At 43.9% G+C, this 18,185-nt stretch overlaps 1 protein-coding gene across 8 annotated transcripts in view; it reads left to right on the forward strand.

Moving 5' to 3' along the window:
• Positions 1–18,185, forward strand: part of SH3PXD2A (SH3 and PX domains 2A) — a 388,309-nt gene that overhangs the window by 348,850 nt on the left and 21,274 nt on the right. For all 8 annotated transcript variants that reach the window (XM_043551930.1, XM_043551931.1, XM_043551932.1 and 5 more), the window contains one exon: positions 12,399–12,516. In XM_043551930.1, the coding sequence (XP_043407865.1) occupies positions 12,399–12,516 (118 nt within the window). The remainder of the gene's footprint in view (positions 1–12,398; positions 12,517–18,185) is intronic.

The raw sequence follows: 18,185 nt of genomic DNA on the forward strand, positions 1-18,185 counted from the left end.
CCCCACCCAGTTTGGGAGCAGTCAGATGTGGTGTTTGCTTCGGGCACATCTCTACTCTTTCGTTCCTAAGTTTAAACAAGTGATACTTTTACAGTTCCTTGTCAGAAAAATGGAGAAAATATCAGGAAACACAGGGATGTTTGAACTGCAAAAGCATCAGAGATTGGGTTTGGATGAGCACCTGGATGCGTCTTCAAACTTCATCCAGAAAATTGAGACCTCTAGAGAATGTATAGCTTTCTGGCAAGATTTTTGATGTTTCCAGTAATGCCACAAGGACTGTCCTCCTTTTGGTGTTTTTTCTCCTTGAGACTGAAACCACAAACACCCATTTCTGTAGAGGTTCCCCCCAAAAATATTGGAAAAGAGAACTTGGTCTCAAGGATTGAGTGTTCCTCTTTAGGGAAAGGTTAAGAGAGACTGGAGTGATACTTACTGGCCTTTCTACAATCTGAAGATGTTTTTTTTTAAACATAATGCAAACATTGACATTATGATTGGATTTTTCCAAAGAACTTGAACCACAAGAAGCTGATGAAGTAACCAGAATTGTGGATTAAAAGATTTACCTCTCTGTGGGATAGTCCTGACTCAGCAAGTTCTTGGTGTCAACCCAGTGCATTTGAGGGATGGAAGGAATGAAAGTGACTTTCCTCTATTATTGCTCTTTTGCTTAGAGGAGACCTTTGCTAGGGAATGGAGCCAGATCTATGCACAAGTAAACCCGATCTTATTTAAAAATAAATAATGAATGCCCTTCAGGGTGCTAGTGTGTGAGGAGAGCAAAAGCAAAACTTGTGAATTTAGATTCCACTGCAACATGGATGTTTCTGTATACAGGGAGGGGAACCCCAGTTGTCACCAAATCTGTGTGGTTGGTTACAGACTGTTGTGTTACTTTGGCCCCTTCAGTGGTTCCCAAAAGCAAAAACATGTTCTTTTCATTATCGCTCCATGATCCAGGAGCCAAAAATATCATGAGAAGAGCAGGTCTTGTTCCTTGCCCAACAAAGGGGTCCCTGAGCCAGTGAAAAGCCTCTGAAGAATATAAGTGCACATACTAGATATGAAGATGCCAAAACCAAAACACTTATTTCTGTGCTGCAGGGAATGGGAGGGTTTTTCAGTTTGCATGTACATAGCCCTTATTAGATCATTCTAGACTCTTTCCGACCAAGAAACTCTAATTCCCATGAATAACAGCAATTTCCAAATAGTGTTTTCAAACTCAACAAAGATACTTTTCTTGTTCTATGTATTATATAGCACGCAAAAAAAAGACATTAAAAGAATATTTAGTTTGCAAAATCAAGCACTAAGAATTAGGAAATGCTGAAATTAATGTACCTGTGCAATCTTTATTTGGCCCCCTTGTGCATATGCATTATAATAGTCTTTAATTTATATGATCACGTAATGCATACGCACAAGGGGGCCCGTTCCCACCAGGCTTGACCCTTTCTTCCCCATCCCCTCCAACCTGTCCCTGTCTTGTCTCTTCACCACCCTAGCTAATGTCAGTTTTCAAATCCTAGTCTCCTTGCTCAGCCGTTCCCTGTCCCCTATTGGTTTCCAGTCCCAATCTCCTTCCCCTTGCTCCTGGTCCTGGTTTAGCCAGTCCTCCGCTCCCTCCCATAAGCCCTCAACCCTCATTCCCCAATTCTCAATCCCAGTCTCCCCCAACTCCTGGTTTCCCTCTTCCCCTCTCTGCTAGCCTCCAGTCCCAGTCTCTCCAGCTCCTTGTCCTAATCTACTCCCCGTGCCTCCTCCCCATGTCCAGCTCTTGTTCCCTCTGCATTTGAATCAGGCAGTGAGAGTCTCTCTGCTCTGAGCTGAGGTGCCCTGATCTGGACCCAGCACAGCCTGCAGCAGGCTAGTGCTGCAATTGCAGGGAAAATCTAATTCAGCCCAGGACTGGCGCATGGTCAGTGCACATATAGTTTCCAGGAAATTTAGCTTGATAAGTATGTTTCTGCTGAGCATGTGCAAACAGCAAGTTTTCAAAGGCTTTTAACTTGGGTGGATTTTCACAGGGACCACTAAAGACATATACCTGACACAAAAGCCACACCCCCTCCAAATTCCCTGTCCCTGCACCAAAGCATTGAGGAGCTAGCTCTATTCAAAGAAAAGGTCACCAGAATTTAACATAGGCAAAACAACGTATTTTTCTCTAGCCTTGTTCTGGGAAACAGCTGGATCGTTTTAGCTGATATTTTCAAAAAGATCAGCCCGAGACACTACTGGTGTGGAAAAATTTCAGCTGAAACGATTTGGCAAAGTAATAAGCAACTGAAAACAGGGTGCTGTAGGGGGAAGTGTTGGGCAAACTTAAATAGGCAGTTTTACCAGCCCAACCTATAATATAGTAATCGTTTAGAAACTGGATTTTGAATTTGGAGACTCTAAAGGCCAAGATTTTTCAAAAGTGACTAGTGACTTTTGGATGCTCCAGCCTCTGAATGTTTAACTTGAGACACTTGAAAAGGGGTTTGACTTTCAGAGGGTGGGTGCTTAGCATTTCCTGAAAATGAGGCCCCCTTGAAGGGGTCACAAATTGTCCACCCAAAAATCACTAGTTAGGTTTTTTTAAAAAACAAACAAACAACAACAAAAAACAACCTTGGCCATTATTGTTTAGACTCAGAAGGCAAAAATATTTTGAAGAAGGCGTTGCAATGGGTTCTGCCCTCTTCTGGGTGGGGAGGTCTAAGAGGATTGTAGCAAGCTCTGCTATTACTGTTGACCTAGCTAATGTAGTTTTAGATCAAACAGCTGAAGGAGAAAGTCAGCAGTTCACATCCATTCTCTCCACCTGTTGCTTTTATAGGGCCTCATAAAGGTCTGATTTACAGACAGTTACATTTTTATATATTTTACTTGGTACCTCTTTGCCACAAGTTAAGGAAAATGTAGCATTTTTGAGTTAATTCTAGTATAAACTTGCTTCCAATCAGTTCAGGATTGTTCCCTACAAACATAATTCACTGGGTAGTTTGTATGTGTTCTACTGACCTCTGCTGTATGGGGTCAGAATTACTTAGCCTTGTGTCATAAGCTCTCTGTTGCAAAGAGCTAAATGATTCTCCTTTAGTTCAAGAGATGGAGCCTGTGCCATTCAGAGCAGGTATGTGTGGCCAGTACCTGGCATGCTGTGGCTGCCACTACGATACAAATCATTTGTATGATCTTCCGATGCTGTGGTGATAAGAGCAGTTATGCTTCAGTAGATAAAAATAGTCAGCAGGAAGAGATGAACTCTTAAAGAAGGATCATAGAATCATAGCATATCAGGGTTGGAAGGGACCTCAGGAGGTCATCTAGTCCCACCCCCTGCTCAAAGCAGGACCAATCCCCAACTAAATCATCCCAGCCAGGGCTTTGTCAAGTCTGACTTTAAAAACCTCGAAGGAAGGAGATTCCACCACCTCCCTAGGTAACGCATTCCAGTGCTTCACCACCCTCCTAATGAAAAAGCTTTTCCTAATATCCAACCTAAATCTCCCTCACTGCAACTTGAAACCATTACTCCTCGTTCTGTCATCTGCTACCACTGAACAGTCTAGATCCATCCTCTTTGGAAGCAGCTTTCAACTACCTGAAAGGGGGTATCAAATCCCCCCTCATTCTTCTCTTCTGTAGGCTAAATAATCCCAGTTCCCTCAGCCTCTCCTCATAAATCATGTGCTCCAGCCCCCTAATCATTTTTGTTGCCCTCTGCTGGACTCTTTCCAATTTCAGCAGCTCCCCTCCAGCCTCTGTGCTCTGTGGGGGCAGGGTGCTACCCAGTTCAGGTGTAGGGCCTGAAACCTGCAGCAGGCAAGAGGCATGTCTCCTTCCTTGGCTCCCTCCCAAATGAGCAGGAGGCCCTGCCTCTTATACTTCCTGTCCCCCCTCAACTTTGGGCATGAGGGCCAGGCCTGGCCTGCCTTCGCCCACCTGGGCGCAGAGAGTGGTCCCTCCCCCTCTGGCTCAGAGGGAGGCCACTCCGCCACACTACCTGTGTAAATAGGTACTTTTGAGAACCAAACAAACGCTTTGCATGTTCACCGCTCCCTGAGTTTTCTTAAAAAGCCTGGTTGAGCTCTTCCTGTTTTCATGTAGCCTCTCTGGCCTACTGCATAAGGATGCTTTGAGCCACTAAAAGAGTCACATCCGCACAGTGCAATTTCAGTATTTTGGCCTCAGTTTGTTTTCTCACTGGGGATCCAAGGAAAATAGTCAAGTTTTATTGCCCCTTTGACTATTGAGGAAATAGCATGTACAGTAGTTCAGAATTTAAAAGAAATCTCGTTATTTCCCCCGTTTTGTGTTTTGGGTTTTTTAATTCTGTGTTAAATAGACTTAATCAGAAGGAAAAGAGGTGATAAAGGGAGGCTGTTCTGCAGATTAGCAACATTGTTGATAATTGTGGAGCAGTTAGGCAAAAAAAATAAAAAATAACCATCACAAAAGTCCGTTTTCATTGAATATGTTGTCTTCTGGAAAGGAGAGACTTTTTCCAGAAGCCAATCTGACAAGGAGGAGGGGGGAGCAGGGAGAGAGCATTAAACTGCTGACTGAGGGGAAAGTATTTATTTTAAAAGAGAATTCTTCTGTGGTTTGGAAGATGCAGGATTTGAGCTTTTGCATTTTTCTTTGAAATCTTAATTGGATAATTACCAAACCAACCCCGCTCCTGCGTTCCAGCATTTCAAGTGAGGATCAGGTCACAGAATGACAGTGATACATAGAGAGACATCAGTTAAGTAAAGGATATTATTCCCTGACTTGGTTCTTGAAACTCTGGAGATGCAACAGGAGTTTAGAATTTGGAGCCAGGAACTCATGGGTTCCAATTCTAGGTTTGCCACGGATTCAATTTGTGGATCTGTAAATATGAAGGCGGGTTACCCACCTTGCAGGCATGAGAGAAATTGTTTAAATAGTACATGGCACTTGAGACACAAGGCTCTGGCCCCAAAGAGCTTATAGTGAAGACAAAAGAATGGATGCAGCTTAAGAAGAACATGAGTGAACAGCTGTGTCAGGCATACATCTTGTTAATACTAAGAGATTATTCTTCAAATTGAAAAGGGTAGTTTGTTGTCCTGGGAATTAAATTAACATTATTCGGCAAAGCATGTGTGCAGGGTAGACGGTGAGCAGTAAATTTTTGTTCTGGAGGCACTGGGAAAGGTGCCATGTTGCTTAGCACCCTGGAGGAGAGAGGCTGTTCCAGGTGCAGGGGACAGCATGAAAAAGGCATGGAGCTGAGGGAGGAAGATGAAGGATTTGGGGAGGTAGATGATACTGGGGTTCACAGCCTCTGGTTCAGGCCACAGTCTTGCACTTGCCCCAGTGCTCCAGGCTCTCTATTACAGGAGACTCTGGTTTGTTAGCCTAGTGCTTGAGCATCTACGCTCATTTGTAACCCCAAGTTAGGAATTTTTGAACTCTGTGTCCCAACCTCTGTGTCAGGCTCTAGCGTCTGCTGCATTATGTGGGCCTCAGTCCAACCACCCATATCCCAGACTTCCTAGTGCCCTCCCAAAATGTGGCCACTCTCGACCTTTGTTTGTGGTGCAGTGTGGGAAAACTTGACATGCCACAAAACTTGACTGTCCGGATGAAATGGGTAATCTATATAAAAAGAGATGGTTTTCTGCATTCATCCCCCCCGCCCCCCGTGTTAAAGTTTGACCAACTCAGAGTAGTGCTGCTGTATGTAACTTCCCATTTGTACAGAAAAATTTCCTAACAGTCATCATTTGGGGTCAGTGACAGTGCACCCTAAGTAAAGCACATCTTATTCAAAACAATTTTGTTCAGTGTCAAATTACCAATATTGAATCTTTATCAAATATTGCTGTCAACTTACTCAGTAGACAGTAACCAATTATCTAAAAAACCAACAATCTATATCAACTACCAGTGTAGCATAAAGCAGTGCAAACCTAAAAAGCACTGCATATAGCTTGTTATGCCAGGAATGTTTTTGACATCACAACTCCAGTGTGTGGCAACAATAATTCAGGCCAATCCAACAGAACACAAAAGTTAGTAGCTCCTGTCTCTTGCCCAGCAAAACTTACCAGATTGTGGTAACCTGTAATATGAATGGACAGTACAATGTACTAATAAATTACATAAATTTATATATGAAGGCTTTATGTGGAATGTCACTGTTCCAAATTCCTGTTCTACTCCTGTAATAATGCCTATCCCAGGATTTCAGATCAACTCTAAAATTACATCTTTCAAATAAAGTCCTGGACCTAACATTCCCAGGCCCACAATGGGAGACTAAAAACAATTGGAAAAAGGAAACTGTCCACAGGTTGCGCAAAAGAATGTTCAGACCATTGGACACATGGGGCATGAATGTATGCGTAGGTAAAGCAAAATGGGAAAGAAACAGTATTTAGCCCCCTGAGTCATTTTCAGTTCATACATTATGCTTTTCTGGGATGATGGGTAAACATCCTCCCCATAAAAAGACACAAAGCAGGGGAATGTAGTAGAGAGAGAGAGGGCCTGATGCAAGATCTGAGGCCTGAACCAAAGGCTGTGAACAAGAGTCGACCTGGTCTTGGCAAAATAACACACTAGATGTTTACATAAATACATTTCAGAAGGCTAGTACAGATACAGCCCAATCCAGTACAAGATAACATGGTTTGACCGAACAATGAATAAAGATGGTTTGTCCAAGATATGAACCAGGAGTGGAGTAACAAGCAGATGTCTTGAAATACGTACAGTGGTATGTAAGTTGTTTCCCAGTTGTTTTTCTCAGTCTATAAATGTTGTGGTACCCCGCCTCAATCCTTTTGTGTGGCGTAGGGGACAGCAGAAACTCCTGCTGCTGACTGGGCACTCGTGTGTTTAGTGTACCTGTAACCACGGAGCCAGAGCACTACGACTGTGTCTTGAGGACAATAAAACTGTCCGAGTTAATTTTGCCACCGAACCTTGCAGGTAGTCTCTTTATGCGTAACATCGAGGTCTGCTGAATTAACATGTGGCACTATCTGCTAATATTGATAACATTGGAGCTCCAAGGACAGAAGCACAGAACAGCATTACTGTGGCAACAACATTCTAGCCATCAACACAACATCTGCTAACTGAAGTTCCACTAACCCTGGGTTTACATTGCAGTGTAGACATGCCCATAGTGATCAAATCTTGATGCACTAGAGCAGGGGGTCTCTGTGTGGCCGCCAGCCTTTGCTGGTGGCCGCTCTGACAAATTTTCCTAAACTACTTACTTAACTTTAGGAAAAACAAATAAATATGCACACATACTTGTCCAAATAATTGTAATTTATGTAGGGTTTTTTGCAGACTCAATAATAAAAATAATATACAGTTGTATTTTGGTGCCCTTTGCCCCTCTCTGCTCCTTGCTTCTTGACCACTGTGCCCAGCAAGGCCAGCCCTGCTGAAGCCCAGAGCCGGAGCCCCATGGCTGGAGTGAGTGGGCGGGCAGGGGGCAAAGCTCAGAGCCCACTGCTGGAGCCCCGTAGACGGGAAGTGGGTGCTGAAGCCCACCCCCGGAAGCCCACAACTGAAGTCAGGGGGCTGAGGGGACTGAAGCCTGCCCCTGGAGTCCTGCAGCTAAGGATGGGGGGGCAAAGCCCTCTCCTGGAGCCTGGGGGTGCTGCAGGGAGGGGCTGCTGTTTTGCCCTCTCCCCCAACTCTGCCCAGGAGGCTCTCGTGGCTGTAGGCAAACCCCCCGATGGCCGCATGCGGCTATAGTGGCCGCATTTGAGAAACGCTGCACCAGAGAGTCTGGGGATTGCCACAATTTGGAGATGAAAATCGAAGCACAAGAGACTTGTGGGAGGATCGGGGTGCGGTTTGCTATCTTAACGGTTTATGCTATTGTCTAGAATTGTAGTTTCCAAATGAATGAAATGACCGTCCTGAACTGTGATGGAATTCCAAGAGGTACAAAGTGTGCTTCTGCTTGTTCTTCTTTAGAATGGATTATCCATGTTTGTCTTTCTGGTAACTTAGTGCCTCAATCATTAAATGCCCAATAGCTTAAGCATCTTGATCAGTAACTTGGATGCCTCACTGATCATTCTCTTAAATGATAATGTGTCCATGTGAATCAACTGATTTTTTTAATACGATTTCCTCCTCCTAGGGTTTGTCTCCGGAGAAGCAAACCAGAATGACTTTTGGGTTATAAATGAGCCCATACTTCAAGAGTGCAGTTTAGGTTAAAAACCTCATGTATGTGTGTTTATGGTCGCCCCTTCACCACTGAAAGAAACCAAATGTGTGCAACCTTGGAAATGATTGTAATTCTTGCTGAGAAAGCACTCTGCAAGGGGAAACTTTAATGATGGCTTCCTGTTTTTGAACTGTAGGCTTAAAAATAGATCATCTAAACATACATCATAGGAACCTTAATTTCTAAATGGATTTTGAACTCCTTTGCAACATGCTGCCTCGTGAGAGCATTTTTCTTTCTTCCTTTTCGAACACTTTCCTTGGTAATTTTTTCCCCTTAGCATTTACCTATGGTTGGAGAGGGGGTGGGAGGGAAATGTTCTGAAGAATCTTTCTTCAAATTATGACCTAAACCAAAGTAATGAGGCTAAAAATGTGGGTGGTAGAACTTGTAATCAGAAAATTGCACATGTGCAGCGCTGATGAGCACCTGAGTCTTAGCTGAACCATCCAAACCTCTTGGAAAGCTGGGCCCAGAGATGCCATGCCGACTGCCCTTCTTGTGGCCTCTCAGGACTTCAGTTTCTGGTATGGGCCAGAGGCCAGAACTCAATTCAAAGGGGCATAAAAATAGAAGACTAATGGAGGTGGAGGGATAATGTTCACCAGAGGGGGTTTTGGGGACTGGAAACCTTCAATTTTTGTGTTTGGGGGTGGGGGTGGGGGTAAGAGTTCCAAGCAAGGGTTATTTTCACTGAATTTTAGGGAGGGAAAGCATGGTGTGTGGCTAAGAGCATAGAAGCGGGGAGTTTTATTCTCAGCTCTGCTGCAGTAACTTGGGCAGGTCAGTTAGGCGTGGTCTACAATACAAATAAACACAGTGATGGGCACTTCATGCTCTAACAAGGCTTCACTTTGCCTGCTTGAAAGGAAGGGAAGAGTTTTATGGCTGGGTTAGGGGAGTGTGTTTTGATATTGGAGTCATGTAGGCTAAGCTTGTAATATGGGACCTTATTCTATACATGTGGGCCTTGCCTACGCTCAGATTTTTCTCTAAAATTCATTATCACCCCCAAGCTGAGAGGGGTTAGACAATGTGGTGGTTAAAACACTGGGAGCCACTTGAAGCCTTGTCTGTACTAGAGCTCCCACTAGTGTAATTGCCCCTGTGAGGGCAATGGTGAAGCTATAGCTGTAACCCAGGTAGGCTATAATCATGTTTAAACATGGGTATTTTAGTAGTGTTGTTGGGACTATTACCCTTCTTCTGCCACCGTTTCCCTACCTGTAAATAATGCCTCTCATGGTGAGACATGGAGATTTAAGGTTTGTAAAGTGCTATGACAGTCTGATGGCAAAGTACCATCATCCCCGGTTTGCATTCCCATGTGGATGGCTAGGTTTGACAGTACTGGAAAGGCTGATGTGCTATTTGGTTACTGCTGCTTAAAGTAGTCCATCAGCAAATTCCTTTGGATCAGGGAGCTGGAATACCCGCAAGTGCTCGGGTAGGAACACCTCTCATCTGACCATTTCTCCTTGTCTTCTGTAGAAGATAATAGATAGAACTTCCAAGAGTCAGACTCTTCTGACCACAAAGAGGAATCAAGGCAGCGGCACCCAGAATGGAGAGCTAGTTAAATAAAAAAAATTGCCTCCAGCTTCAGCAGGGACTGCTGTTTACATGTAGCAGGAATAAAATAAACAGACGTTTTTGTCATAACTCTTGTGGCAAGAGTGTGGTCTGGTAGTCTCTAGTATAAGGAATGGGGCTTTACGACATGAGAGATACACAAAGTGGAGTTTTGAGGGGCTAGTGGTGATGTCAGCCTCCCTATGATTATAATCTCCAGTAAACACATGGTTTAGCTCTTTTGCTGCGACTTTTATAGGAGAATGATAGAAAGATACCCTAGGCAATATATTTCTGGGATGATGTTCAGTGGTTCAGGTGCCTGAAGTCACTTGGCCTCCTGCCTTCGCCATATATTCCAGGCAAGTTCTAATCACCTAGAAATCATCTGCATCTCCAGTTAATGCTCTGGTCTTCCAAGCTCAAAAATGAGCTAGTTTAACCCACTCATTCTGCAGTATGGCCTTTTGAAACTTGTTCTCCCCGTGTAACCAAAACCATTCCACAGACCAGATGCCCATCTAGGGGAAACTCTCTCCATCTCATGATTTGATTCTTGGATTGATTAGCTGCAACTGCAGTAGTGAGTCTCTGAAGGCAAGTTGTTGTTCAGGGAAAGTACAGAATACTGACCGTGCTGTTTAGGAATGACACCTTCGGAGTCACTTAGTAGGCGTTACCATAATAAATTACTAAAGCAGCTTCTCTGGGAGCAGAAGTAGTTTTGCTTCTTGAGGAAGTGAAGGTTTTGAGAGTTCAATACATCGGAATCAGAAGGACCCAGGCGAGCAAAGTTGTCTTTAAAGATGCAGTCTCTGACTCCGCAGCTATCAGATGTTCTGCCAACATTATTCTCTTTCCGAGGTATTTCTTTTTCTCAGTAAATATTCTTTTCCTTTACGTTTTCCTTACTTCACTCAGCAACAAAATATAATTCAATCACAAAACTAAACAGATGGAGGTGTTTCTATTTGACTCCCTCTCAAAAGAGCATTTGCCTTAAGCTGCTGCAACCCTTTTCCCACTCCTTTCATTTGCCATTTGTGCAATGATCAGGAACTCTGGATTCACTTAGGTTCTTGCCCTCTCTCCTTCACAGAGAGACCCCTACTCATTTTCCCATTTCTAACCCTCCAATGTAATAGCCACCATTTTAACAGGTTAGGTGGACTGAGTGGAACACCGTTAGTGTGTCTACACAGCACCTAGACACCCACGGTTGGCCGGTGCTAGGACACTCTGGGTCATGGGGCTGTTTCACTGTTGTGTAGACTTCTGGGCTTGGGTTGGAGCCTGAGCTCTGGTACTGTCCAACCCCTCAGGGTCCTAGAGCCTGGGCTTCAGCCTGCTCCCAGAAGTCTACACAACAGTGAAACAGCCCCATGAGTCCGAGTCAGCTAGCAGTGGGCCAGCTGTGGGTGTCTAGCTGCTGTGTAGACATACCCTTAGAACCTTGCTATTCTCCCCGTTAGTCATTTCCAGGAGTCGCTACTAAACATGTGGCTACCCCCATCCTATCCTGGGTTCAGAATGATGCTTCGGCACCATTTCCTATCCCTGCCAATGCTCAGCAAGAGTCCCTGGCGATAGGAAAACGGTTAAATTTTTGTAGCTTTGAGACTAACTTACAAAAATGCTGAGTATGAGTCTGATGAAAATACTGTGCAGTAAGTGTCCTCAAGGGTGACAGCATGGTGTGGTGGGTAAAGCAAGGGACTGAGAATGAAGTTTTTAAGGTTTCTGTTCTTGGCTCTGCCACTCACTGTGGGACTTTGGGCCACTAAGCTCCAGTCTAGTGCTTCAGTTTTCCCATGTGTAGAATGGGGACAATAATTGGAGATGGGCAGGTGATGCCACGTTCCAATCCTGTGCCAGACTCCCAAAAGTGTGTGGGTGTTTTGAGTCAAGGGTTTGCCTCTGGCCCTTCTCTATTGATGATATGTACCCACTTCTCGTAGGTGTGAGGCTTAATAAACATTTGTGAGGCACTTGGAGGTGCTATGTAATAAAGTACCAAAACTTTTCTCTGTGCTTACGCTTGTTAAAAAATACATCCATTTCATGATTATCCCTGTAGAGCCACATGGTTTCCAGAGGTATGAAGAGAACAGATAGGTCAGTCCCTCTGAGTTGGGGAGGAGTACGGGTTGCTCTCAGGATCCAGCGCTCAAGTTTCTGTAATACCACTACTCAATGCATCCATATGCACACTCGGAAGAGCCAACTGGCTCTAGGTCCCTCAGTGATGATTGGCTGCTTTGGCAGCCAGGCTGATTCCATCAAGTTACTGTGTGCAAACTAAGTCCAGCTTGACATCCTACTCTCACTGTCTTACTCACTTGAGGGAGGCCTCTCTGAGACCTCATAGTTACTGGCATGGAAGCGCATTGTGATTGTCAGCAGCCGGGCGGTGTCAATGAGCTAATTATCTGTCATGCCGTAAGCATGCCTAATCAGCGGGCCATTGAGCAGGGCTCCACCTTTGCAATGGTTCCATGTAACTGCTGCACAACCAGTTGAAAAGCAAGCAGAACAGAAAAACAGCTGGACTAATTCTGCCCCTAACTGATGTTTGTCTTTTTTTTCCTCCCTCTACCAGAAGAGAAATATGTCACAATCCAACCGTACACCAGCCAAGGGAAGGATGAGATTGGGTTTGAAAAAGGGGTCACCGTGGAGGTCATCCAAAAGAACCTGGAAGGATGGTGGTACATCAGGTAAAAAGCTTCCTGCAGGCAGATTTATTACAGCATTTATGATCTTCGGGACTTCTGATGATTAGCTTCACATCCGCATCCTGTATCGTTCTCTGTCTAGAGAAGAAAACCGGCATTATTATCCAGAATGCATACTAGGCAGAAATGTAAGGGAAAGTTACAGAAGACCAATAAACAATAGTCAGTACTGAGTGTAGGAATGGAACGTGGACTGTGAAGTCTGTAGATCTGAAATATTTTGGTAGAAAATTCTTACCTTTTAGATTTCCTTCCTTCAAAATAAAAACCCATATCCCAGTCAGCAAATGGCACTTATCCAATACAAGTGATCATTTTAGTGTACATGCAGCCGATTGAGTCTTTTTTTGTGTGAGTCAGATGTGTCTTTCTGCAAAGTAGTAACACCAGATAATGCTGGAAGGTTGCTGTTTGTAATCTATCAGGTTGCTTGGGGCAGTTCATTTTTTTTTAGGGGTTTGGGAGATCAGCCCGCTGACTGCAGAATAAATCATCATTGAGACTGATGCAAATAATAACAGTAATATCATACTGGGCCAGATTTTCAGCTATTTGCCTCTCCAAGTTAGTCATTGCATGCAATTGTAAACTATATGCTACAAACAGATACATATATCATGCATGCAAATTAGACGTGCCACTCTGAAAATAACAGTTTTTCCTTATGACAGCCAAACTCCCTTGAAAGGAGTATAAGACAACCATGTCCTAGGCACAATTTGTATAGAGAGATGTAATGTATTGGGACCAATACTTGTCAAGAATGGTCTCTTCATATAGGTTTATACGGTAGCTAGTACTGTAGTACCCCAATCATGACCGGAGTCTTTGGGTGCTACTGTAAAGTTTGGGGTGTTCAGATTCTGGGAGTGGTGTTTGGGACCATTTCTATTGATTAAATAGAAAATACAGGTATAAAGGTGGCTAAAGAGAATTCTGTAATTCATGAGCCGTATAAGATCTCCTTCCTGCTCATCCTTTTGCATCTAGAATAGATTTTTGTTGTTTTGCTTTTCTCGTTGGATTCTGCTTGGTTTATAACTAAGGCAGCAGAGACATGAATCTTGATTGAGAAAGCACAGTCGGAACCTACATTTAGTGCTTCATGCATGATAAACATGTTAGTTTTGTATCTGTCTCTGAATCTTCCTAACAAAGTGGCTAATAACTAAAGTAATGCAGGAGTGAATGGGCTCTAGACATTATGAGCAGGGAATGCCCAGGCTTGGTCATATCACTCCTTCCCCCCCCGCCCCCATTTAATCGTTCACAGGATTTGAACCCAAAGTTGAAGACTGAAGAACAAAGCATGCAATTTTGTTGGGAACCGTTATTATAAAAATCTTTGATTTATGTCAGAACTAGTCTCCTGGATAAATGTTTTCTTATTACTGTTTTAGGCTTCTTTTCATCTTTATAAATAATAATTTTGCAAGCAGCTAGCTGGATCTGTTTTGTGCTTAAATTTTTCTTTTAGTGTTATTTTTGTGTAATGTTAAGTGGGTACGCTTAACTCTGACAAAAAGAAGACCCCTTGTTACTCTACCTAAACTTTTACAGCAGAAATGTCTTTAGGCCCAAGCTAACATCTTTCAGTGGGTTTAATGGCACTTTTGGATCAGGGACCCAATCCCGGAAGGTTTTATATGTTCTTGACTCCCATTGAAATCCACGAGGATGGAGGAGGCTCAGTATGACCCAGTTTTTGTAATCGGTGTCTCCTCGTGATTATGCAGATCCAATTTGGATTCAGAGCATTTCTGAATTCGAAATGATTTGGTGGGTCTTAGTAGCCACATCACAAAATACCACCACAGTTAATGCCAAACTAGTATCTTGTTTGGCATCCTCTATCAAAGGCCAAGGACCGAAGTAGCCTCTCCATGAGAAACACTAATTGGAGCCGCATTGCAAAGCTTTCCCTGCCACTACCCCATACCGTACCCATTCTGTGGCTAAAGAGGACTTCATTGTCCAGAACTATTAAATTGAAAGCCTTCCCCAACATTATACATTGATTTTAAAACATTTAAAATGCTTTTAAGAATACTTGTAGAGCTGCTTTGAACAATGCCTCCCTAGTGTTTAGTAATACCTGAGCCCAAGAGTTTGGCTATTTAAATTGAAACGCTCCTTATTTTGTATTTTGGAGGGGGAAGTCCGTATGAATCTGGTTGCCATTTTATCTGTTCCATTGGATAATATGGGAACAGAATAAGTGTATTAAAGTTTAGCAAGTTGTTGGAGTTTTATTTTTTAATCAGGTCTACCTTTAAAGATGTTAACAAGCTCCACCTTAAATATATAATTTCCCAAAATTCCTGGCCATGTGCTGATCCTCATTTCCTGTCTTTCTTTTTTCTCCCTCCCAGTTTGCTTCCCTCTGGAGTAATTCCAGTGCTCTGAAGCTGGAAAGCAGATGTTAAGGGAACCAGTGCTCAGACACACAGAGGCACTTTTGATATATTTTTTTAAACATTCCTATCGCTTGAATCTTTTTTTCTTCATGTAATATTAAAGCAAAAAGGGGTTTTTCACTCTGTGAAGCCAAATCAATGCCCCTGATCCTGTAACCCTACAATTGTATGTTCATCCCTCTTGCATTGGAACACTTGTATTTCTTGTCCTCTCTTTGCCCTGTTTCATGTTGTGACTTGAGAGGCCCTTAGACTTGTGTGTGTTGAAGACTCGGAGCTGGAATCTTCATTACTGCTTTATTGCGTTCAGCCGCGGATTGGTGTCAGTTGCCTGCATGATCACGTTACGTGCTTAGGCGCTGAAGTTACAGTCAATTATTTAGGTGCTGCTTTATACCAGTTACCCTCTGGAAGGTGTTGGAGTTCTTCTGATGCTGACAGATAAGGGCTGTCACTTGCTTTTGACCTACAGGTTGCTGATCGGGGTTTCTGTTGTTGGCGTGTCCTTGATTTCCTGGACTATTATGAATTTTAGACCCCTTGTGAGAAGGAGGCAGTTTGCTATGCTGTGTAGACTGAAGTGCTATTGGAAGGAAAATAGGATAAGATTTTAAATACCTGGTACTGTTTGCAAATGTAGGTGAAGGCCCAGGGCTGAGGGTATGCCTGCAGTTGGGAGGTGCCATTGCAGCACAGGTAGGCATACCTGAGCTAGCTTGCTAAAAATAGCCGTGAAGCTGTGGCAGCATGAGTGGAATTAGGGGTTAGGCACCCAAGTAAAAGCTGGTCTGGGACCCTTGGTAGGTACTCCAGTGGCTAGCCTGTGCTGCCTACCTCCCTCCTCCCCCCACCCCAACCCCCCAAGCAATGCTTCCAGGGAGCAAAGCTAGCTTGGGTACATCTGTGGATGCTGCAGTCACACCTCCTGACTGCATTATAGACATACCGTGAGAGTCAAGTGATCTGGATTTTATTCCTGGATCTTCCTACACGACTTTGGTTATGACACTTGATCTCCGTTCCTCGGTTTCCCTACCTGTGAAATAGAGAGAACAAGCGTTCCCTAATGCAGTGTAAACGCTTTGAGATCTTCAGATGGAACTACTAAATACTTATTGCTTTGTTCCAATGCTGGGTGGGAAATAGATGTACCACTTGGACTAAGTACTTTGGGATTTTTTGCTGTCCTGATAGTGACGGTTACATATTACTTCTAGCTAGGTTGCACTAACTCAGCCTAATGAGTAGATCCAATGGGGAGGCAGCACTGCAGCCAGTAGCTAGGTGGTCAGTAGCTTTGTGTGGCTTAACCCGTGACTAGCCATAGATTGAAAGGGTATAAGGTCACATAAAGCTGTCTGGATGGATTGTGTTTTGCAATGCAAAAGTCTAAAATAGATAGAAAAATGAACAAACCAGCATAGAGTCTTTGTCCGTTAGTGCTATCGTTCTGATCTGAAAAATGTCAACTCTTGTAGTCCTGTATGGACTAAGATCTATGCAGTGCGTACTCATATTTGATTTTGTAATGTGAGTTGTATTCCAGGTTATGTCTGAAATCCGATCACATACTGTATAGCTTGACATTCCCAAGTAACCACAATACATAGTCAACAAAGAACAGGAACTTCAGATATTTTGAAATCTTCAAAATACCGGGGGGGAGAGAGTATGATCTCAATAACCCTACCCAGGGGCTATCTGTTCAAAACACTTACGGGGAGGAGTAGAGAGGGGCCCAAGTCATGGAATTCCGATCCAAATCCGTACTGTTCAGATTCATTATGAAGACAGGCTTAAGCCAGAAAGTTTGGCTCCAGATATGGATTTTTCCAGTGCCTGTCAATTTTGGTCTTGGGGTTCCAGTTCAGGGCTATTTCAAACCAGGAGTGTGCTAGAGCAGTGGTTCTCAACTAGGGCTCTGGGGCCCTGTGGGGGGCCATGAGCAGGTTTCAGGGGGTCCGCCAAGCAGGGTCAGTGTTAAACTCGCTAGGGTCCAGGGCAGAAAGCTGAAGCCCCGGGCCCTGAGCCCCAACACTTGGAGCTGAAGCCGAAACCTGAGTAAAGTAGCTTTGCGGGGGCCCCTGTGGCATGGGGCCCCAGGCAATTGCCCAGCTTGCTACCCCCTAACGCCGGCCCCAGCTTTTATATGCAGAAAACCAATTATTATGGCACAAATGGGCTGTGGAGTCTTTATAGCATGTGGGGGGTGGGGGAAGGTTGAGAATCCCTGCGCTAGAGAGCAGAGGGAGAGGGTTGTTCATAACCACATCGTGCTGTTTACAAGAGACCTTAGCTGGTGCCTGGACAGTATTTGTAAGACCCTCCTTTCATGCTGAGACCAGTTGAGACATGCTCCAGAAAGAATTGCCTCTAGCCCTCCTTGGCATGAAGTGGGATTACTCTTATTCAGGGCCTATGGATGGTGATGGGGAGAAAGCAGGAAGGGAGAAAACTCACCAAAATTTGGCACATGGCAAATCTTGAATTCCTGCTCTCTTTATGAGAGTGCTGCTACAGTGCCTGGTGCATTCAAACCCTGCTGTATTCAGTTCACATATAAAAAGATTTCCATTACCTCTGGGTTGAGTCTGCAGACTTCTAAGAATCCCTGGTATGGTTTTCTAATACTGGTTGCTTCAGGGAGCACAGTGTGCCAAAAATCAATGATAGTTTCCAAATTTGTGTGCTGTAGTTGACTGTGGCCCGAGTGAAGGACCATAATTGCTGCATGCTGAAATGTTAGAAAGAGGGGACTCGCTTGCATAGCCCTAGATTTTTACTTCTGTATAGAGACGATACAGAAGCAGGATTGTGTATCCATCACAAGGTGGATGTAATCATTGCCACTCTGTCTAGAAATACTGCAGTGAATAGTAGTAATTGAGTCACTTGCAAAGCCCCAGGGGCACAGGTATGGAGACCAGTCCTTTGTTTTCCTTTGCTCTTTTGAGGATGCAATCCCTTGCAAAACCAGGTCTTTTGAACCCCTACATTAAGCTGGCTGGTGGATTTAAACATGGGAGATTCCTCCTCCTTTCCTTCCTCTACAGCAGTTAGGGATAGGCTGCTAAGACTTGGGTTAAACCTTATAAATACTGGCTTTTGTAATAGGTGTTCCAAGTAAAGAGTTATAGATACCATCCTTATTTAAAGACATATTCTCCACTTGATCCCTGCTCAGGACTCCTAATGACATCAGTCAGTATTTTGACTCAGTGAATCAGAACAGAA

Source organism: Chelonia mydas, chromosome 7, assembly GCF_015237465.2.
Source record: "Chelonia mydas isolate rCheMyd1 chromosome 7, rCheMyd1.pri.v2, whole genome shotgun sequence".
Classification (NCBI taxonomy): domain Eukaryota; kingdom Metazoa; phylum Chordata; order Testudines; family Cheloniidae; genus Chelonia; species Chelonia mydas.